The following is an 18,214-nucleotide window of genomic DNA, read 5'->3' as shown; positions in this document are numbered from 1 at the left end:
CCATGCCCGGCTGAAATAAATAATTCTTTAAAAAAAAAAAAAAAAAAAAAGATTCTTCCCACTTCTTTGGGATTCTTTGGGCAGACCTGCTCCCAGGGACAGAGACAGGATTGAGGTGTCCTGGGATTCTGATTGTTCCTTTCATCTTTCATTTTCTTAGCATCTCTGCTGCCACTTAACCTCTATACTCAGGAATCATGACAAGTGACAACAACCACCACCACCTCACCCCATTGCCATTAAATGGTCATAGAGAACGTACATCTGACTGGTCACTTCTGGGAGAGGCAGAATCTCCTCCCTGTTGGTGCGGAGGGAAAGGGCTAACACCCCCACCCCCGCGCGCCCCATCCTCACCCCTACCTGGAGCTAAGGGAAAGGAACTATCTCAACTGGTGGGTGCAGGCTGCTAAGAGACAGAAGTCTCAGCTCCGGCCAACTCAGGTGAGTTCTGGAAACGATAAAGAACCCACGTCCCAAAGCGTATGAGGCGTGCAGCTCAACAGCGAATGGAATCTTAATTGCCTGCACGAACCCAGTTTCCATAGACCTCCCGATCGTTCCTGTGTGCCAGGTCAATAACACCAGCATGGGACCGAAAGTAAGACCAATAGTACTGTCCACCTAGCGCGCACCACACTAGCTACAGCCTCTCCACGAGTCTCTGGGTCCAGCCCGACTCAGCTGTAGGGCTACAGTAGACTGAGGTAAACAGAAGCTATAAATAACCCAGGCAAAAGGGTGGCTGCAAGGGAGAAGGGGGTCGCGCGCAAAAGCCTGTCCCTGTCTCCATGGCAACTGCCCCAAACCTAGCTGCTGACGTCATCTGGCAGCCGCCAACCAGAACTGCCACTGAAGAGGGGAGGGGGGCCTGCTATGGCCAAAGACCCCCACCCCACCCCGGAACCGGGTGGAGACTACTTAGTGGCCTCACTTCCTGCCAGCCTCCTCCCTGGTCAGCTGGTCACATTCCCTGTCCCGCCGCGTTCTGGGAGCTGGACAGCCTCCCCCGGCTAGGTCTGGCTAGGTCGCGAGTCCCAGCGGTGGCGGATTGGGAACGCTCTGACTCACTCTCGCCCTCCTCGCCTGGGTTTCCACCTAGACAGATCCTAGTCCAACGCCTTGTGCGCTCCTCTCCCTCCCACCCAAACCCAGGCCCGGGGACTGCTCATCTCGCTCTGCAGCCCACAGGGCCCTGGACCGTGTGGGAGGTAGACGAGGGAGCCTTGGCAGTCCTTGTCCGGCTGTAGTGCTGTATATTACCGTTTCTCCCCCTCCCAACCCCCACTGTCAATACTAGAGAGGTGGATGGTGAATTCTTGCTTCTTCCCAACCCAGCTGTGTGACCTTGAAAATGCTGCTAACTTCTCTGGCCCAGTATGTACATCTGCCAGATGGTCATACACCTCCTCAGAAGGCTGCATGTCAGCTGAATGTGCAGATCCAAGACGCACGCAGCCACATTGACGGTGGCCAGGGCACCGTTATTGTTGTATTAGATTTTACACACGAGACCAGACTGCACACACATCAGAACTGATTTGGAAGGGCCGGTAAGAGAGAGGTCACACTCAGACAACTAGGGATAGGAGGACCGAGGGTGCTGAAGCTGACTTAGCTGGGGCTCTAGCCCTGGTTGAACAACCCCTTCCCCAAACCAGTTCTACAGGATGCTTAGTTCTGACTGTTTGCTGAGTCCCCATAGCAGCTTCCATTTCCAGGGACAGGGTCGGTCGACCGCAGCCAAAACGACCTTCTCCAGCTTCAACTTCGGTTTGGGTGGAGAGTGTGGCCTCGGGCAAATTCAGTCTTCAGTCACCTCGGGCCTGGTCCCAAAGCAGCTTAGGTCGACCAGGGCCAGGAACACTAGCTGGCTCATCTAGGTGGTCTCCTGCACCCTGTCGCCCCGTTCCCACTCCCAGATCAGCCTCCTGCCGCACCGCAGGCTCCGGGATAAAGCCAATCCCAGGCCCAGATAGGCGTCTCAGGCTCGCCCTCCGGCCTGCCAAGAGTGGAGCCCCGGGGCACTGCCGCGGCGGCCTGGGCGCGGAAGGGAAGGAGGCGGCGGCGGGCGCGGCAGAGCCGGAGGCGGCGGCTTTTGTGGGGCGAAGCTGCGTTCTCCGCGCCCGGGGTGAGGGGTGGGGGTGGGGAGAAAAGACACGGCGCGATCCGGGTCGCGAGAACGGGGTGAGGCGGGACCCGTGGCAGGGAGCCGATGGGCGGCGCGGGTGCAGGACGCACGGGATCCACCGCCCGCCCCTTCTCCCCGCCACGGCCTTGGGAAACGGCGCGGACACTCACATGGCTGCGCTGGGCTGCAAGGACCTCGCGCTGTCGGTACTCTCGGCGTTGCCCGGCCTGCTCGCGCTGCAGCTGCCGCTGTCGCCGCGGCCGGCGCCTGCCCCTCCCTTCGCTCCGCCGCCCCGCCCCGCCCCTCTGGGCGCCACCTCCTGCGCTCCCCTCCGTCTCCGGCACCCCGAAGGGGCGCCCACAGCTCGCTCCGCCTTCGCGAGTTACCCGGCAGAGTGGTCTGCCTACCGTGTCAACCAGCTTGTGGGAAGGGAGAGCGAAGGGAGAGCGAAGGTGTCTGCGGGAACCGGACAGCTTCCTGGGAACTGCGTGCAGACCTTAAATCTGGGGTAGGGGGCGCTAGGGAACCCCTCCTACTTGCCTCTTACCCAGTTCTCTGCAGCTCTAAAGAAAGACCTCAGGCTCCCTTCCTGTCACCATAAACAGGTTCTTGGAGCTGACACGGAAAGTTGGGGTGGTTGGAGGAAGTGCTTAGGGTCTGGAAAGGCTTAGATAAAGGAGCCAGAAGCCTAACCGTCGCACGCCTTCTGGATTGAAGTTCTGCCCCTCATCCCTCCCCACTTTTTCAGCCAGCCTCAGTTTCCCGCTGTAGGATCAGAGAGCCTTTTCTGCCTTATAAATAGGGCTCATAGCTAGGCCGTGCAAGTATGTAACCACTCAGCGGGTACTGCTTTCTGGGGAGTTACAGATTTTGTTACTGGGATATAAGTGGCTGACCTGGTAAGATCTAGGTAAGTGTACTGGGAGCACACATTAGCCATGGCGGTCAAAGCCAAAAATGGGTTATGGTGTAATAGTGAGCTAGCCTGACCAACAAGCTGACTTCAATCCCCTACCCCTCTCATTAACCAGATACTACTAGCTCTCTCCAACCCTCTGTCCCCTTGGCTTTCCTGTTTCCTGTAACATCTCTGAGGTAGGTCAGGCATACTCAGGGGTGGTCTGATGGATTTTAAGAGGTGCCTGGATTTCTGAGCTTGACACTGATTCTGAGGGTAGGTCTCAACAACCCGGTATGGTAGGACTCTTGGAATACCAACATCTTCATCCTCCTAGGCTCTTTCCAGAGACACCCTCAGCCTCTTTCTCAACCCTCCAGGCTTTCCCCCCAGAACACTTGCTTGTTCCAGAGCCCTGGATGCCCTTGTGAATGCCCACATCCCCCATCCCTTTCCCAGGATTTTTTTTTTTTTTTTTAAACACAGGGTCTCACTATGTAGCCCTGACTTTTCTGAAACTCTCTGTAGAGCAGGCTGGCCTCAAACACCCAGAGATCTACCTGCCTCTGCCTCCCAAGTGCTGGGATTAAAGGCACGTGCCACCACTGCCTGGATCTTTTTTTTTTTCTTCTTCTTCTTTTTTTGTTTTTTTGAGACAGGGTTTCTCTGTGTAGCCNTGGCTGTCCTGGAACTCACTTTGTAGACCAGGCTGGCCTCGAACTCAGAAATTCGCCTGCCTCTGCCTCCCAAGTGCTGGGATTAAAGGCATGCGCCACCATGCCCGGCTCTTTTTTTTTTTTTTTAATTTATTTTTATTTTATGTATATTGGTGTTTTGCCTGCATGTATATCTGTGTGAGGATGTCAGAGCCCCTGGTACTGGAATTACAATTGTGAGTGATTGACCTGTGGGTGCTGGGAATTGAACCCAGGTTCTCTGGAAGAACAGCCAATGCTCTGAACTGCCGAGCCATCTCTCCAGACCCCCTCCCCAGTTCTTATGATGATCTGACCAGGTACTTTGTCCTCAACCTTGTCAAACACCACTTCTGCCCAAATACCCATCTGTGGCCAGAGGTTGAGTCTCTCTGGAACTCTCAAAACTTGTCACCCCTGGGCCTCTGGCTAGCTCTAAAGCTACCCCCTTCAGCAAGAGATTCTTCAAGACCTTTCTCGGCAGATCACCCTTTTCTTTTTTCTTGGTCAAGTTTCTGACTAACTCCTCTCATACCTTGAATCAGGACCATGTAGCAAGCAAGCCACCTGAATGTAGGGGTCCTGTGCATGAGATTAAGGAATCTGACTGTGGGATCCAAGCATTTCAGTGCAGAGGTCACCACTGTCCTGGCTCATAGTGGGAGTTTTGAAGGACAATTTATTGAATGAGTGAGTGAATGAGCCAGTATCAGTATCCTGCTCTGTCAATCTACCCTCTCTTCTTGTCCCACCCCAACTTCCATTCTTTTTCCTCAGTCTTCTGGGAATTAAATCCAGGAGCTTCTATATGTTAGGCAAGTGCTCTTCTACTGAGCTACACTGTGTCTTTGGTCCACAGAGACAGGGACTTGCTATGAGCCTAGGCTAATCCCAAACTCACACTATTCCTACTTCTGCCTCCTACGTGCTAGGATTGAGGGTATGTGCCACTGTATCTGGTTTCTAGTCCTCCAGGCTGTGCACACTTGACATCTTTAAAATGCATCCTTTCCTCTTCTCTCCCACATTACCAATGCTCTGTCATTCACCAGTGAATATTCCTGAGCACCAAGAGTTAGTTGGGCAACGTGCTGGTTGCTGGAGTGGCAATGGCTTAGAGCTGTCCCCGTGCCACCACTTGGCTAATCAAGGCACTTTCCGAGAAACATGTTCAGCTTTCAAAGACTGACGTCGTATAATTCTACTTCGAGAAACCCTTCCAGTCTACAGTACTTTGAATAGAACCCATGGCCCAGGGTCTGCTGGGTAAAAATCACCCTACTGCTAAGAGCTTAATCTCAGCCTGAACATCCTCATATTAATAAATAAATAAATAAAAAGTTTTGCCAGGCACACACCTTTAATCCTAGCATTTAAGAAGCAAAGGCAGGCAGATCTCTGTGAGTTCTACGCCAGCCTGGTTTACATAGTGAGTTCTAGTACATAGTAAGACCCTGTCTCTAAATAAATAAATGAATAAATATTTAGCAAAAAATATTTATTTTCATTTTAAGTATATAAATGGTGTTTTTCTTGCCCAGTGACCTAGGAGGCCAGGGGAGGGTGTCAGATTCCCTGGATTTGGGGCTCTAGGGAGGTGAGTTGCTGTGTGGGGGCTGGGTCCTCTGCAAAAGCACCCAATGTTCCTAGCTACCGAGCCATCTCTCCAGCTCCCACAAACCCCATGTTTAATGAGAGATTCTATTACCCTTCCTCATCAGCCCCTCTGTCCTGACTTTCTGTCCATAGTCAATGCTCACATAGGCTACTTTTTTTTTTCCTGCTATCCTCAGTCTTCTTTTGCTACCAAAAGTTGGTTTCCACTCATCAATCCAATCTTTTTTTTTTTTTTTTTTTTTTTTTTGGTTTTTCGAGACAGGGTTTCTCTGTGTAGCCCTGGCTGTCCTGGACCTCACTTTGTAGACCAGTCTGGCCTCAAACTCAGAAATCCGCCTGCCTCTGCCTCCCAAGTGCTGGGACTAAAGGCGTGCGCCACCACGCCCGGCCACAAGCAATCTTTTAAAGCATTAACTCAGCCATAGGTTTTCCTACTTAAGAGGTTTTCCTACTTAAGAGGTTTCAATGGATCCTTATTGCCATCCAGACCGTGAGGGCATTAGAGAGAACTAGCCTAAGCTAGCCTTTCTCCTTTACCTCCCACCCATTCCACCATGTCTATACTACCTCCTCTAAACAGCTTGTCTATAGTTCCCACCCTCTGACTTCTGACTGTGCTCCTAACCTGTCTTCTATTTGGTATGTTATGTCCCCTATGCCATCCCCTTAGAAAACAAATCAAATGCCACCCCTATCTGTGCCCTCTGGTGTCCCCGTTATTCAGCTGTACCTCCATTCATGTGTTGTTTTCTATAGCCAGACCTGTGACCACCAAGGCAGACTGCACTTCAGAGATCAGATGGCATACTTCTGAGTTTACCTGCCTCTCCCCCATCCCTTCCCAAGGAAGGGGAGGCCGTGGCTCTTGGAGGGCCATGGAATGCTAGAGAACTGTCAGGCCTCTCCCCAGCCATTAGCCAGCTTGGAAGGATACAGCAGAAACTCACAAAGGAGACACCTGAAGCTAAGCGAAAGCCACAATTTTCCAGGTCATGTGGTTAGGAAGGGTTAGGCCTGACTTCCAAATTGGATCCCTGAGTCATAGTCAATTTGCTCTGCCTGAGTCAGGCATCAGTTCCTGAGCACATCTTCTGCCAGGCACTGGCCTTTGAGCTTCAATTTAGCAAGGAAACATGGGGACTTCTATCCCGGGAGAGCTTGCATTCTTGGAGGGGTAGACACAGGCCTGAGGAAGTCCATTTAGCAGGATCAGAGGGCAGTCAGGACCCTCGCGCATGGTGCTTCTTGCCCCACTTTGGGAGGTTTATGCTTTCAGACGCTTCCCTTGCCTTCATCCCCAACTCCCCAAAGGATACAACTCTTTGAGACACAACTTTCCCTTGCTTTCTGGGAAGAAATAAAATAGAACACTACCCCCCAACACACACACACACACACACACACACACACATACACACTGTACTTTGGTGATGTCATTCATTCATTGGACAGATATTTACCAATTTTCAGAAAACATCCAAGAACATAATCATCTTTCAGGAACCAAGGTTAAGGCCCTCCGACAGTCTTAACTCTGGTCCTTCCTTTCAGGGAACAGAGTTAAGGCCACCATCATCCTTGTCCCTGAGGGCTCACAATCAGAACAGGTTTTGTTCTGATCTGTGAGTTTTTACACTTCCTGTGTTACCAAAACTAAGAATGTGTATATGTGAGAGTATGTGTGTGTGAGAGAGATTATGTGTGTGAGATTGTGTGTGTGTGTGTTCATGTGTGAGACTGCATGTGTATGAGTGGATGTGGATGTGTGTGAGAGAAAGATTGAGTATGTGAGAGATTGTGTCTGAGTGTAAGACTGTTTCTGTAAGTGTGTGTCTGTGTGTGTGTGTATATGTGATATTGTATGAGTGTGTGCATATATGTGTGGATAAGATTGTGTATATATGTATGTGTTCATGTTTTTAAGTATTGTAAGTGTATGTGCATGTGCATAAGTAGTGTGTGTGTGTGTGTGTGTGTGTGTGTGTGTGTGTACTGGTAAGTGGAAGTTGTTAGGAAAGGGCCCTTATGAGATGTTGCCAGAGATTCCTTGACAGGTGGGGAGCTCTTTGAGGCTCATGTGAGGTAGGATGGCAGCAGGGCTCAAGACGAGAAGAGATACAATCTTTTTTGCTAGAAGAGAGCAAAAGCCCAACATGGCTGGAGAACTATGCATGCATGCACACATTGGTGAAGGGACTAGTTATGAGGAGCCTTAGGCACTGAGTGAAGCAAGACTTTATCCTTTGAGTAATGACAACCTTGGCTTTAAGCTGGGGGATTGTAGAGTCCTATCATACCTTTGCTTTGCAAAGGTCACCCAGGCAATAGGATATGTGTCACAACAACCCTTGCCCTATTTCTAGATGAGTTGATAGTAACATGGTCCTAGTTGGGGGGCAAAGAAGAATATTTGGGGGACAAACGGGATATTTAGGAGGCAGAATGCAAAGCTTGATGCTTCAAGGGCTCTGGAGAGAGGGAGGCATCCGAAATGGTGCAAGGGCCTTGGGCCTTCCTTGGTGTTTCCTTGGTGTTTGATGGGGAGGCTTGGAGAATGGAGTTAGGAGGACAGTGACATCATTAGTCTGGAAAGGTAGTATCCGATCTGAACTCTCCACAGGACAGCTGGACAGAGGGACGAGGGAGCTACAGACAGCATTTGGAAGAGCCGAGGGAGCTAGGCTACAGACAGCATTTGGAAGAGCCAACAGTCAGTCAAGTCAGGTGTCTAGTAAAGGATGGAGCATGCAGGCAAGTGCTTTACTAGAACATTCCAATATATGGTGCTGATAGAGACAGGCTATCCTTAGAAAAAGGACTAAGTATGGGGGCTGTTATACCCTTACATTCATCCTCTGGACCCTTCCAGCCCCAACCTAGGTCTTACTTTTTTTTTTTTTTTTTTGAGGGAAAGGGGATTGTTTTTTTTTTTTTTTTTTTCAAGACAGGGTTTCTCTGTGTAGCCCTGGCTGTCCTGGAACTCACTCTGTAGACCAGGTTGGCCTCGAACTCACAAAGATCTGCCTGCCTCGGCATCCTGATTGCTGCAATTAAAGGCATGTGTCACCACCGCCTGGGATTAGACCTTACTCTTTTATCACGGATGTCAAAGGTGATGGGCCAAGGATATGCCTCAAGTCCAAGTGTAAGCCTTACCCTTCCTACCTTGCTCTTGGAGATGCTTCTTCCTGGGGTGTTAACAGTATTGATCCGTTCACTCATTAAGATTGCAATTAGAGAGCTGGGCATGTAGCGCATCGGGAGAGCACGAGTCAGGCATGTACAAGGAAGGCCCTGTGTTCCATCCCCTGAACTACTGAAAGAATGTGATTTAGTGGGGCACGCCCTTCATCCCAGCACTCAGGAGACAGAGATGATCGAATCTGCGTTTCCAGGCCAACCTGGTCTACAGTGTGAGTTCCAGGACAGCCAGAGCTATACAGAGATACCCTGCCTCAAAACACTAAAATAATTTAAGGAGGGCCATCTCATCAACGAGCACCATATAAACAATGAGATACCCTCCGTTTTCTCTTCAGACTGGCCATCATGGGCATGCTGTAAGAGGGAGCACTCTAAAAAGGGTGAGGAATTGAGCCGGGCAGTGGTGGTGCACGCCTTTAATCCCAGCCCTTGGGAGGCAGAAGCAGGCCTGGTCTACAGAGTGAGTTCCAGGACAGCCACAGCTACACAGAGAAACCCTGTCTTGAAAACAAAACAAAACAAAACAAACAAACAAGAAACAAAAAAAAGGAGGAGAAATTGGCTTGAGTGTTTCAGAGCAACGTTATATTATCAGAATATCAAGCACAAGCCTCGTTTTCCTGTTAACCTCCTTTGAAAACTTACCCCCAGGGCTGGAGAGATGGCTCAGTGGTTAAGAGCACTGACTGCACTGCCAAAGGTCCTGAGTTCAAATCCCAGCAACCACATGGTGGCTCACAACCGTCTGTAATGAGATCGGATGCCCCCTTCCGGTGTGTCTGAAGACAGCTACAGTGTACTTACATGTGATAAATAAATAAAAATCTGTGGGCCAGAGCAAGTGGGGCTGGAGCGAGCAGGGCCGGGAGAAGGAAAAATATGTGTTTGGAAATGTTGTTATTCATTGTTTCATCGGAGCTCAATTGATGGCATAGTATGTAGTGACAGGTTTGGAATTTTGGTTTCTTTAAAAAAAAAAAAAACCCAACAACATAAGAATATGTTTTTGTTTTAATCCCGTGTGTGGGATGTGGGGCTGCTTCAGATTGCCCACAGCAGCTGACTATGATTTGCCACATGCTCTAGCAAGGGTGTGATTCTGCCAGCTGCAGATAGTTTCTTTGACTGTGTGGTGTTTTGAATTCTAGGGACTTTTCAGATATACACGCTAGGGACCAGAGAGTCAGGGTAAATGGTTGGTTGGTTGTTGGTTGGTGTTGGTCACGGTTCCTTAAGCAGTCGTGTACAAAGAAGAAACAACAAAAAGACGAAATTGGATATCCTGACTTCGAACATCAAACTCGCCCCAAGGAACTTGATGCCCTTAAGTCGTCTAACAATAACGTTTCTGACCCCTGACTTCAATCAGAGGTTTCTTTCGTTCCCTCTCTACCCTTTTCTCTCTATTTTCTAGTGTTAGGGGGTTGAAAGGATGGGGAGAAAAGGTGTGAAGAAGGGTGGAAGAAAGAAGATCCCACAAGGCACCAAAGATCAGTGAGGAACTGGCAAAGGAGTTCATAGGCACTCCATGGCCAAAGGTTTCAGCAAACTGGGCACCGTGTTGGAAAGCAACATGGCTATTACTTATTTGGACAACTCCACGCCGAGTTCTGCACTCGGAGGTGTTAAGTCTCTAGGCTGGGCAAGGAAACTGACATCCCTGGGAACTCACCCCTCTGTGTCTCTGTCGCTGGGCCAGTTTCAAACCTCCAGCGGGGAGCAATGAGCAGGGCCCTGCTGGTTTGGTATGGGTAAGGGGTGGGGTGACTGTGCCTCTCTGGAGTTGGGCTGGGCGTCCTTCCTTCCTTCCTGAGTCCTTTCTCCTAAGGGACAAGTGGGAGGCACGTCCTTGCCTCTCCCGGGTCATGGGATGAGTTGCTCCCTCAGGATCCTCTTAGGCCACGCCTCCTAGTAAAGGCTATGGAGTGTGGCACGCAGTTGTTTCTGTGTGGATTAGAAAACTTCTGACGGAAACACAGGGGGAGGGCTTGGTGGAGGTGGGAAGTGTCCTAGACAGCAGGCGTCTGGCAATCCCCTCCTACCCTGGCATAGAAAGGATCCCCAAACTGACCCCTGCCCAGTCAGGTCCAAATCAAAAGGCAGAGTTGCCCTTTGGTGCCACCGTGTGGGAAGTATCCACAGTGCAGTTACAAAGTTCCCAGGGGTGCCCCCATTAACTGAACCTGTCTTCCGGAACAGTGACTGGGGTGTGTGGTGTACAACATGCTCGGTTGCTGTTACAGCCCTGCCTATACTCAAACCTGGTCTCCGCTCAGGCACCCAGGGACACCACCACCATGAAGACCGCCTACACACCCGAAAGCCTCTTTAGGAGGGACACACACTCCCTGTCCGCTCACTTCAGTCCCTACTTCTTCCAGTCCCCATCTGGATTATTCGGGTTTCTGTAACTGCTACTCTGGGAATTTGTACCGGCTAGTTTTGTGTCAACTTGACACAGGCTGGAGTTATCACAGAGAAAGAAGCTTCAGGTGGGGAAATGCCTCCCTGAGATCTAGCTGTGGGACATTTTCTCAATCAGTGATCAAGGGGGGAAGGGTCCCTTGTGGGTGGTGCCATCTCTGGGCTGGTAGTCTTGGTTCTATAAGAGAGCAGGCTGAGCAAGCCTTGGGGAAGCAAGCCAGTAAGGAACATCCCTCCATGGCCTCTGCATCAGCTCCCGCTTTCTGAGCTGCTTGAGTTCCAGTCCTGACTTCCTTGGTGATGAACAGCCATGTGGAAGTGTAAGCTGAATAAACCCTTTCCTCCCCAACTTGCTTCTTGGTCGTGATGTTTTGTCCAGGAATAGACACCCTGACTAAGACAGAATTCTAATTGCTTCTCTCTGGCTAGCTCTCTTTCTGGTTCCTGGGGGCTGGGTCTCCTTCCCTCTTCCTTGGTATCCTAACAGTTTCTAGAGCCCTGCTTCTGACTCCACAGTAGCGTCTTGAGTTTCTCTCAGTCCCTTCACTTAGGATGACCCTTGGGTACCTCAAACTCAGTGTGTGAAGTTGATCTCCTCTCCTCGCAGCTGTGTTCCTGTCGCCATTTCTCTGACATTTCACTTTCTTCTATCTGTAAATAGAGGTGGACCCTGTCCACCCTTAGCCATCTATCTGAAACTCTGTCCTTGATTCTCCTGCCTTATTCCACTCTTCACAGGATGGATTCCCTCTATAGGGTGGACCCTGCCCCTCCTCGATTGGTCCCTCATCTCTGGCTAGTTCCCCAATAGGAGGGTCTAAGTCCTGCCAGACTGAGCTTCATGTTCCCCAAAAGCATCCCCCCCCTTATCTCTCTGTCTTTGCACAGGGTGGTCTGTGCACCTGAATGCTTTCTCTGCCTTTGTTTACCTGACTCACACCCCCTTCCTTGTTAGCTCCCAGCTGGGACACCCGTGCTTTTCGGATAGTTCCTGTGGACTCCGGGCTTGGTCCGGAATCTCTCCTTTGTCCTCAAGATGTCCTAAACTTGTTTCATTTCTCAACGCCCTGTTCGGCCTGTTCTTACATGGAGTACCCTGCTCCAAGGCCATATCAAGGCCGAATCACCTGACTGCCCAGTCTCCTATGCCCAGAAGACCTAGCTATCAAAAACCAGTGAGTTCCAAGGATAGGAAGGCCACAGTCGCTGGTCATCACGGTAAACCGGTGACCAAGTTAAGCCGAGACCTTGGCTCTTACCTTCCTCTCCCGAGTTTCTTTGCTTCCCAAGATGCCATTGTGAACTGAGGAATCTTGAAGGTCTGATAAGACTGGACAGGAAGAGAGTTGTTCTAGGTGCTCTTGTCTTTGGACAGCAGCCATAAGCTCGGGTTCATTAGAACCCAGGGACTGTCCCAGGACACCGAGGGAGCTGGTATAGTGACCACAGGTCAACCCATCTGATGAAATCTTCCTGAGACTCCCTTTGCCTTCGGGGCTATGCCGTGGGAGTGCTGGCCGTACGTCATTCGGGGAGGGCCTGAATTCCTAAAGGGTGCTGGTGGCAGCAGTTAAGGTCCCCAGGTTAATTATTTCTAATGGCATAGAGAAGAGAATGTGCTGAATGGGAACTCCCCCACTCAACCTTGGCCTTGAAAGGCACAGATCTCCCCTCCCCAGGCCTACTCTCCCCACGACCCGGCTAGCATTTAAGGTCATCTCAGTATTTCCTCTGGCCTCCAAACCTTCACTGTGCTCCATACCACAGGAGTTCTGCCCTGAGTGTTCATGATCACACCTTGGGGGTTTTGTTTGTTTGTTTGGTTTGTTTTGTTTTAAGACAAGATTTCTCTGTGTAGCCCTGGCTGTCCTGGAACTCCATTTGTAGATCAGGCTGGCCTTGAACTCAGAGATCCACCTGAGTGCTGGGCTTAAAATAATGCTCCCCCACCACACTTGGCTCTACCTTGGGTTTTTGATACTGCTGCGTCCTCTGCCTGCCCCTTGGGTGGACCCAGCTCCCTTGTTCAGAGAGCTCAGTAAACAGAACCGAAATGCTCTGTGGGTGAACAAAAAGCCAGAGGATGCCGCCTGGCACTTAGGAAGGGCCCCTTCCACCTTAACAAACTTACAAAGCAAACAACATAAAATAGAATACAAAAGCTCCACCCAGCTTATTCTTGTGCCTCTGCTCCCCAAACTGCCTTCCTTGAAGTTCTTTAGAACAGTCCCCCAAATCCCCACAGTTGCATGTCCCCCCTCCCACCCCCTTCCTTCCCCATCAATCCTTCCTCCTTGTGTGTGATGCTCAAGGAAAGACTGCTGGCTTGTGAGTGGCCAGAAGCCTGGGGCACTGAGATGTTTTCTCGATGTCTCCTTACCTTCCCCGGATGGTACCATCTTTGTTGCCCGGCACAGATGTACAGAGTGCTTCTCATCTGCGCTGCTGAGATTTACACGCTTTCTCCGGAGTTTCCAGCATTGCTCAGTGGCTTGACAGCTTCGCACAAAAATGGAAAACTTTCCCTGAGATCCCTCCTTGCTTACTTCCTGGAGTCTGCTTTCCATCTCCCTTGGCCTGTAAAGCCCGTGACTCATTTACCCAGCCCGCAGTGCTGTCTCCGCTGGGATTTCTCACAGGAAACCTGAGAGCACTAGGCCCGCTGTTCTCAGCCTGCCCACTCTTGGCCCTGGCTCTTCTTATCAAAAACTCCGATTTGTTCTATCACGAGAGGCTGGAGTTGTTAATTTTCCCCTAGATTTGAGCTCCCTCATAAGAACAGGGCCTGATGTCCCCAAGGGACCCAGGCTGGAGCTTCGCAGAACTTCCAAATCCTGTGCAATTACGGAATCATCTTTGTTATTGTTTCTGAATAACGTGTCTCTAGATCTCCCTGGAAATCTTGAAAACTATAGGAGTATTTCTAATATTTTCAATATGTGGAGCTTCTTATCCTCCCTAGGCACCCATCACACACACACACATACACACACACACCACACACATACATACCACACTCACACCACACACATACACACACACCACACACATACACCCCCCCACACACACACCATATACCACAATACATACCACACATACACAGCACACACCACACACACACACACACACACACACCACATATACAGCACACACCACACATACACACACACCACATGCATACACCACACACACACACACCCCACATGCACACACTACACATGCACACACCACACACACATACACACCACACACTACACACACACCACACACACCACACATACATACACACCACACACTACACACACACCACACACACCACAAACACACACACACACACACCACACATACATGCATACCACACCACACACACGCTACACATACACACCACACACTACACACACACACACTACACATACACACCACACATCACACACACCACAGACACCACACACACACCACACAAACATATATCCCACACACATACAACACACACACCACACACACACCACACACAAACACATCACACACACTACACATATACACCACACATCACACACACCACAGACACCACACACACACCACACAAACATATATCCCACACACATACAACACACACACCACACACACCCCACACACACATACACACCACACACTACACACACACCACACACACCACACATACACACACACCACATGCATACACCACACACACACACACCCCACATGCACACACTACACATGCACACACCACACACACATACACACCACACACTACACACACACCACACACACCACACATACATACACACCACACACTACACACACACCACACACACCACACACACACACACACACACACCACACACACACACCACACACACACCACACACACACCACACATCACACACACACTTACTTGTGTGCTCGCTTTGAGAGAATCTATGACAACCAACAGGGCGAGGGATAGGGTGTGATTTTGATAGGATTGACAGATGGGGTTCATATCTAAATGGAATGTGTAACGTCTCGGAAAGTGCTGGAAAGGCTGGGGAGTGTTTCTGCTGAATTCCTGAGGGTTGTGGATGGCCCAGTGGAACTTTAAAAATGCTTTGTTGTTGCTGTTGTTCTGTTGACAGGGTCTCGCTATGTAGTCCAGGCTAGCACTATATTGCCCAGGACAGTCTCTAATTCTTGGCAATCTTTCTATTTCAGCCTTGAAAGTGATAAGAATACAGGTGTGTGCACCATGCCATGCTAAAAATATGGTTTACAAATATATTGATGAAAGAAGTCAGCTGGATGAACCTGGACAATGAATTAAGCTTCAATGACGTTTGAAAAGCAACTTTGGAGTTCACTCTTATTTTCATCATTAATAGCCCCCAGTAACAATAACCATAGGTTTCTTCTAGTACTAAGGTTCGAACCCTGGACTTTGGGCATACTAGGTCAGTACTCTACTGATGAATTAGATCCCCAGCCTCCCTGCCCCCCTTTTAGACAAGGTTTCTCTTATGAAACCCTGGCTGTCCTAGAACTCAATTTGTAGACCAGGGTGGCCTCAAACTCAAAGATCATTGCCCCTGCCTTCCAAGTGCAGGGATTAAGGCGTATAATACTCCTGCCTCAGCCCCCAAGTGTCTGGGATTCCATGTGTATACCATCACACTTGGCAATACTTTAATATATTTTATTCAGAGCGATTGCTCCTCAGCCACCTGCTTCATTCACCCATGTGGATGCTGTCGGAAACCAACCAGACAATGAAGCAGAAGCAAGAAAATTGCTATGAGTTTGAGGTCAGCCTGGGTTGCCTAGAGGCGCTATACTAGCTAGGGCACCATCCCATCTCAAATAAAAATCCCCAAAATAATGACAACCAAGTTGTCAGAATCAGTTGTGCCATACCCTAGCAAAATGAAGAAAGGAGACCATGAGGAAAGAGCTCTTATGAATACACACACACACACACACAATAAAAGCTATTATTACTTCCTAAAAAGAAAAAAAAAGCTACAAACTTGCAGGAAGATATACACACACACACACACACACACACACACACACACACTTCTATAAGGACACTTACCTTGACACACTTCAGCCTTGAACAAAAGCCAGCTAGTTGATGGTCTTTGTAGCCAAAGATAATTGTTTCCAAACTACTTAAGATACTTTCTTTCACCTTTACAAATTTTTGTCTTTCCCTGTCTCTTCAGGTGTGCCTACGATTCATTATTAGCATGCATAGTCTGGATTATAATTCCCAGTTTATTCTTTTGCTGTTTCCTTTGGGACAGTGTCTCCCTATGTAGTCCTTGCTGCCCTGGAACCCTCCCTATTTATACCAGTTGCTGACAAATTCACAACGATCCACCTGCCTCTGCCTCCCAAGATCTGGTTTCAGAAGCATGTACCACCATGCTCAGCCTTCCTATGCTTATTTTTAAGTATATCCATTTTTTTTTGGAGAACTACTTTCTGGATATTATTTCAAACTGGCACACTTACTCTCCCTTGATCTTGAAACATTTTACCCAGGATGCAATTTGTGGGACTCAATGGGAAAAGAAAATGCAGAGTGCCTCATTCAGTAGATTATGAATTTCAAGATAACAATAGCAGGGCATGAAATTAATTCGTGGGACGCTTAGGAGCTTGGAGCCCATGCAATTACATAGTTACTAAATGATATTGAGAGGCTAATTGGTTCTGATACACACCTGAATTAAAGTACAGTCTGTCCACGTGAAAACTAATTTTGTACTCATCTAGTGTGCAACGTGACTGTGACTGCTGGTGATCAGTGCGTGCGTGCGTGTGTGTGTGTGTGTGTGTGTGTGTGTGAATGCACAGGTATGTGTAGATGCAGATCCAGAAGAGGGAGTACCAATCCCTGGGAGTTAGAGGTGGTCGTGAGCCTTGCAGTGTGGGTGCTGAGGATAAACTCGGGTCCTCACATACATACATGCAAGTAAAACACTTATATAGCTGGGCATGGTGGTGCACGCCTTTAATCCCAGCACTCGGGAGGCAGAGGCAGGCAGATTTCTGAGTTCCAGGACAGCCAGGGCTATACAGAGAAACCCTGTCTCGAAAAACCAAAAAAAAAACAAAACAAACAAACAAACAAACAAACAAACAAAAAACACTCATATACATAAAATAAATCAATGTTAGGATAGCTAATCATATTAGCTTAATGGCTATCCTCTGTGCTGTGAAATATGGAGTGCTAGATCAAACATTTCTCTGAGGTCTTTCGGTTTAAATTAATTTGCACAGTTTAGCACAATCCCTTCCTCGGCAAGATACTATACCACAGCCAGAGGAACCAGCTGAGCTATAGCTTGGGCCAAGATCTGCCCTTCTTAAGAGCACACGCTACTCACTGAAGCCACAAACTGCTGTCGCTCCTTCACCTTGAAGGCTCAACTGCTGGCATGCTCAGGGGGCAGGACAGAGTACATATGTCTGAATATATTCTGAATCCTGGACGGAAGGCATGCTATGCAGGTATGATATCACTGAGATATAAGCCTGGTCCTTTTATTTTCTTTTGAGATCAAGTATCAGTCACTCATCCTGGCTGCCCTAGAACTTTTCATCTTCCTTAACTACTTCTTCTTCCTCTCGTCGTCGTCGTCGTCTTCGTCGTCGTCGTCGTCGTCGTCCTCCTCCTCCTCCTCCTCCTTCTCCTCCAAATGTATTTATTTTACTTGTATGAGTGTTCTATCTGCATGTCTGCATGTGCACCTGTATGCCAGAAGAGGGCATTATATGCCATTATAGATGGTTGTGAGCCACCATGTGGTTGCTGGGAATTGAACTCAGGATCTCTGGAAAAGGAGTCAGTGCTCTTAACCGCTGAATCATCATCTCTCCAATCCCTTAGCTTCTTAAATTGCTGGGATTATAGGCACATGCCACCACACCTGGCTTTGAGGCAAAGTTTTGATGTGTTGCCTAGACTGTGGTCTTAAAATCCTAGGTTCAACCAATCCTCTTGTATCAGTCTCCCAAACACTAGGGCACACATCACCACAACCAGTAGATTTTCTTTCTTTCTTTCTTTCTTTCTTTCTTTCTTTCTTTCTTTCTTTCTTTCTTTCTTTCTTTCTTTCTTTCTTTCTTTCTTTCTTTCTTTGTTTTTTTGTTTTTTTGTTTTGTTTTTCGAGACAGGGTTTCTCTGTATTGTCCTGGAACTCACTTTGTAGACCAGGCTGGCCTCGAACTCAGAAATCC

At 49.0% G+C, this 18,214-nt stretch overlaps 1 protein-coding gene across 4 annotated transcripts in view; it reads right to left on the bottom strand.

The window, feature by feature from the left end:
• Positions 1–13,420, bottom strand: part of Ripor1 (RHO family interacting cell polarization regulator 1) — a 28,366-nt gene extending 14,946 nt beyond the window's left edge. The window contains exon 1 of one of the 4 annotated variants that reach the window (XM_029532488.1): positions 13,350–13,420. In XM_029532488.1, the coding sequence (XP_029388348.1) occupies positions 13,350–13,368 (19 nt within the window). In that variant the 5' untranslated portion in view covers positions 13,369–13,420. Of the gene's footprint in view, positions 1–2,301; positions 2,418–12,228; positions 12,414–13,349 lie in introns of those variants that run through there. The other 3 variants (XM_029532490.1, XM_021220040.1, XM_029532491.1) reach the window with 3 other exon arrangements.
• Between the last annotated feature and the right edge of the window lie 4,794 nt (positions 13,421–18,214).

The sequence above is a fragment of the Mus pahari genome, chromosome 20, assembly GCF_900095145.1.
Source record: "Mus pahari chromosome 20, PAHARI_EIJ_v1.1, whole genome shotgun sequence".
Classification (NCBI taxonomy): Eukaryota; Metazoa; Chordata; class Mammalia; order Rodentia; family Muridae; genus Mus; species Mus pahari.
This window is presented reverse-complemented; position numbering and strand designations above follow the sequence as displayed.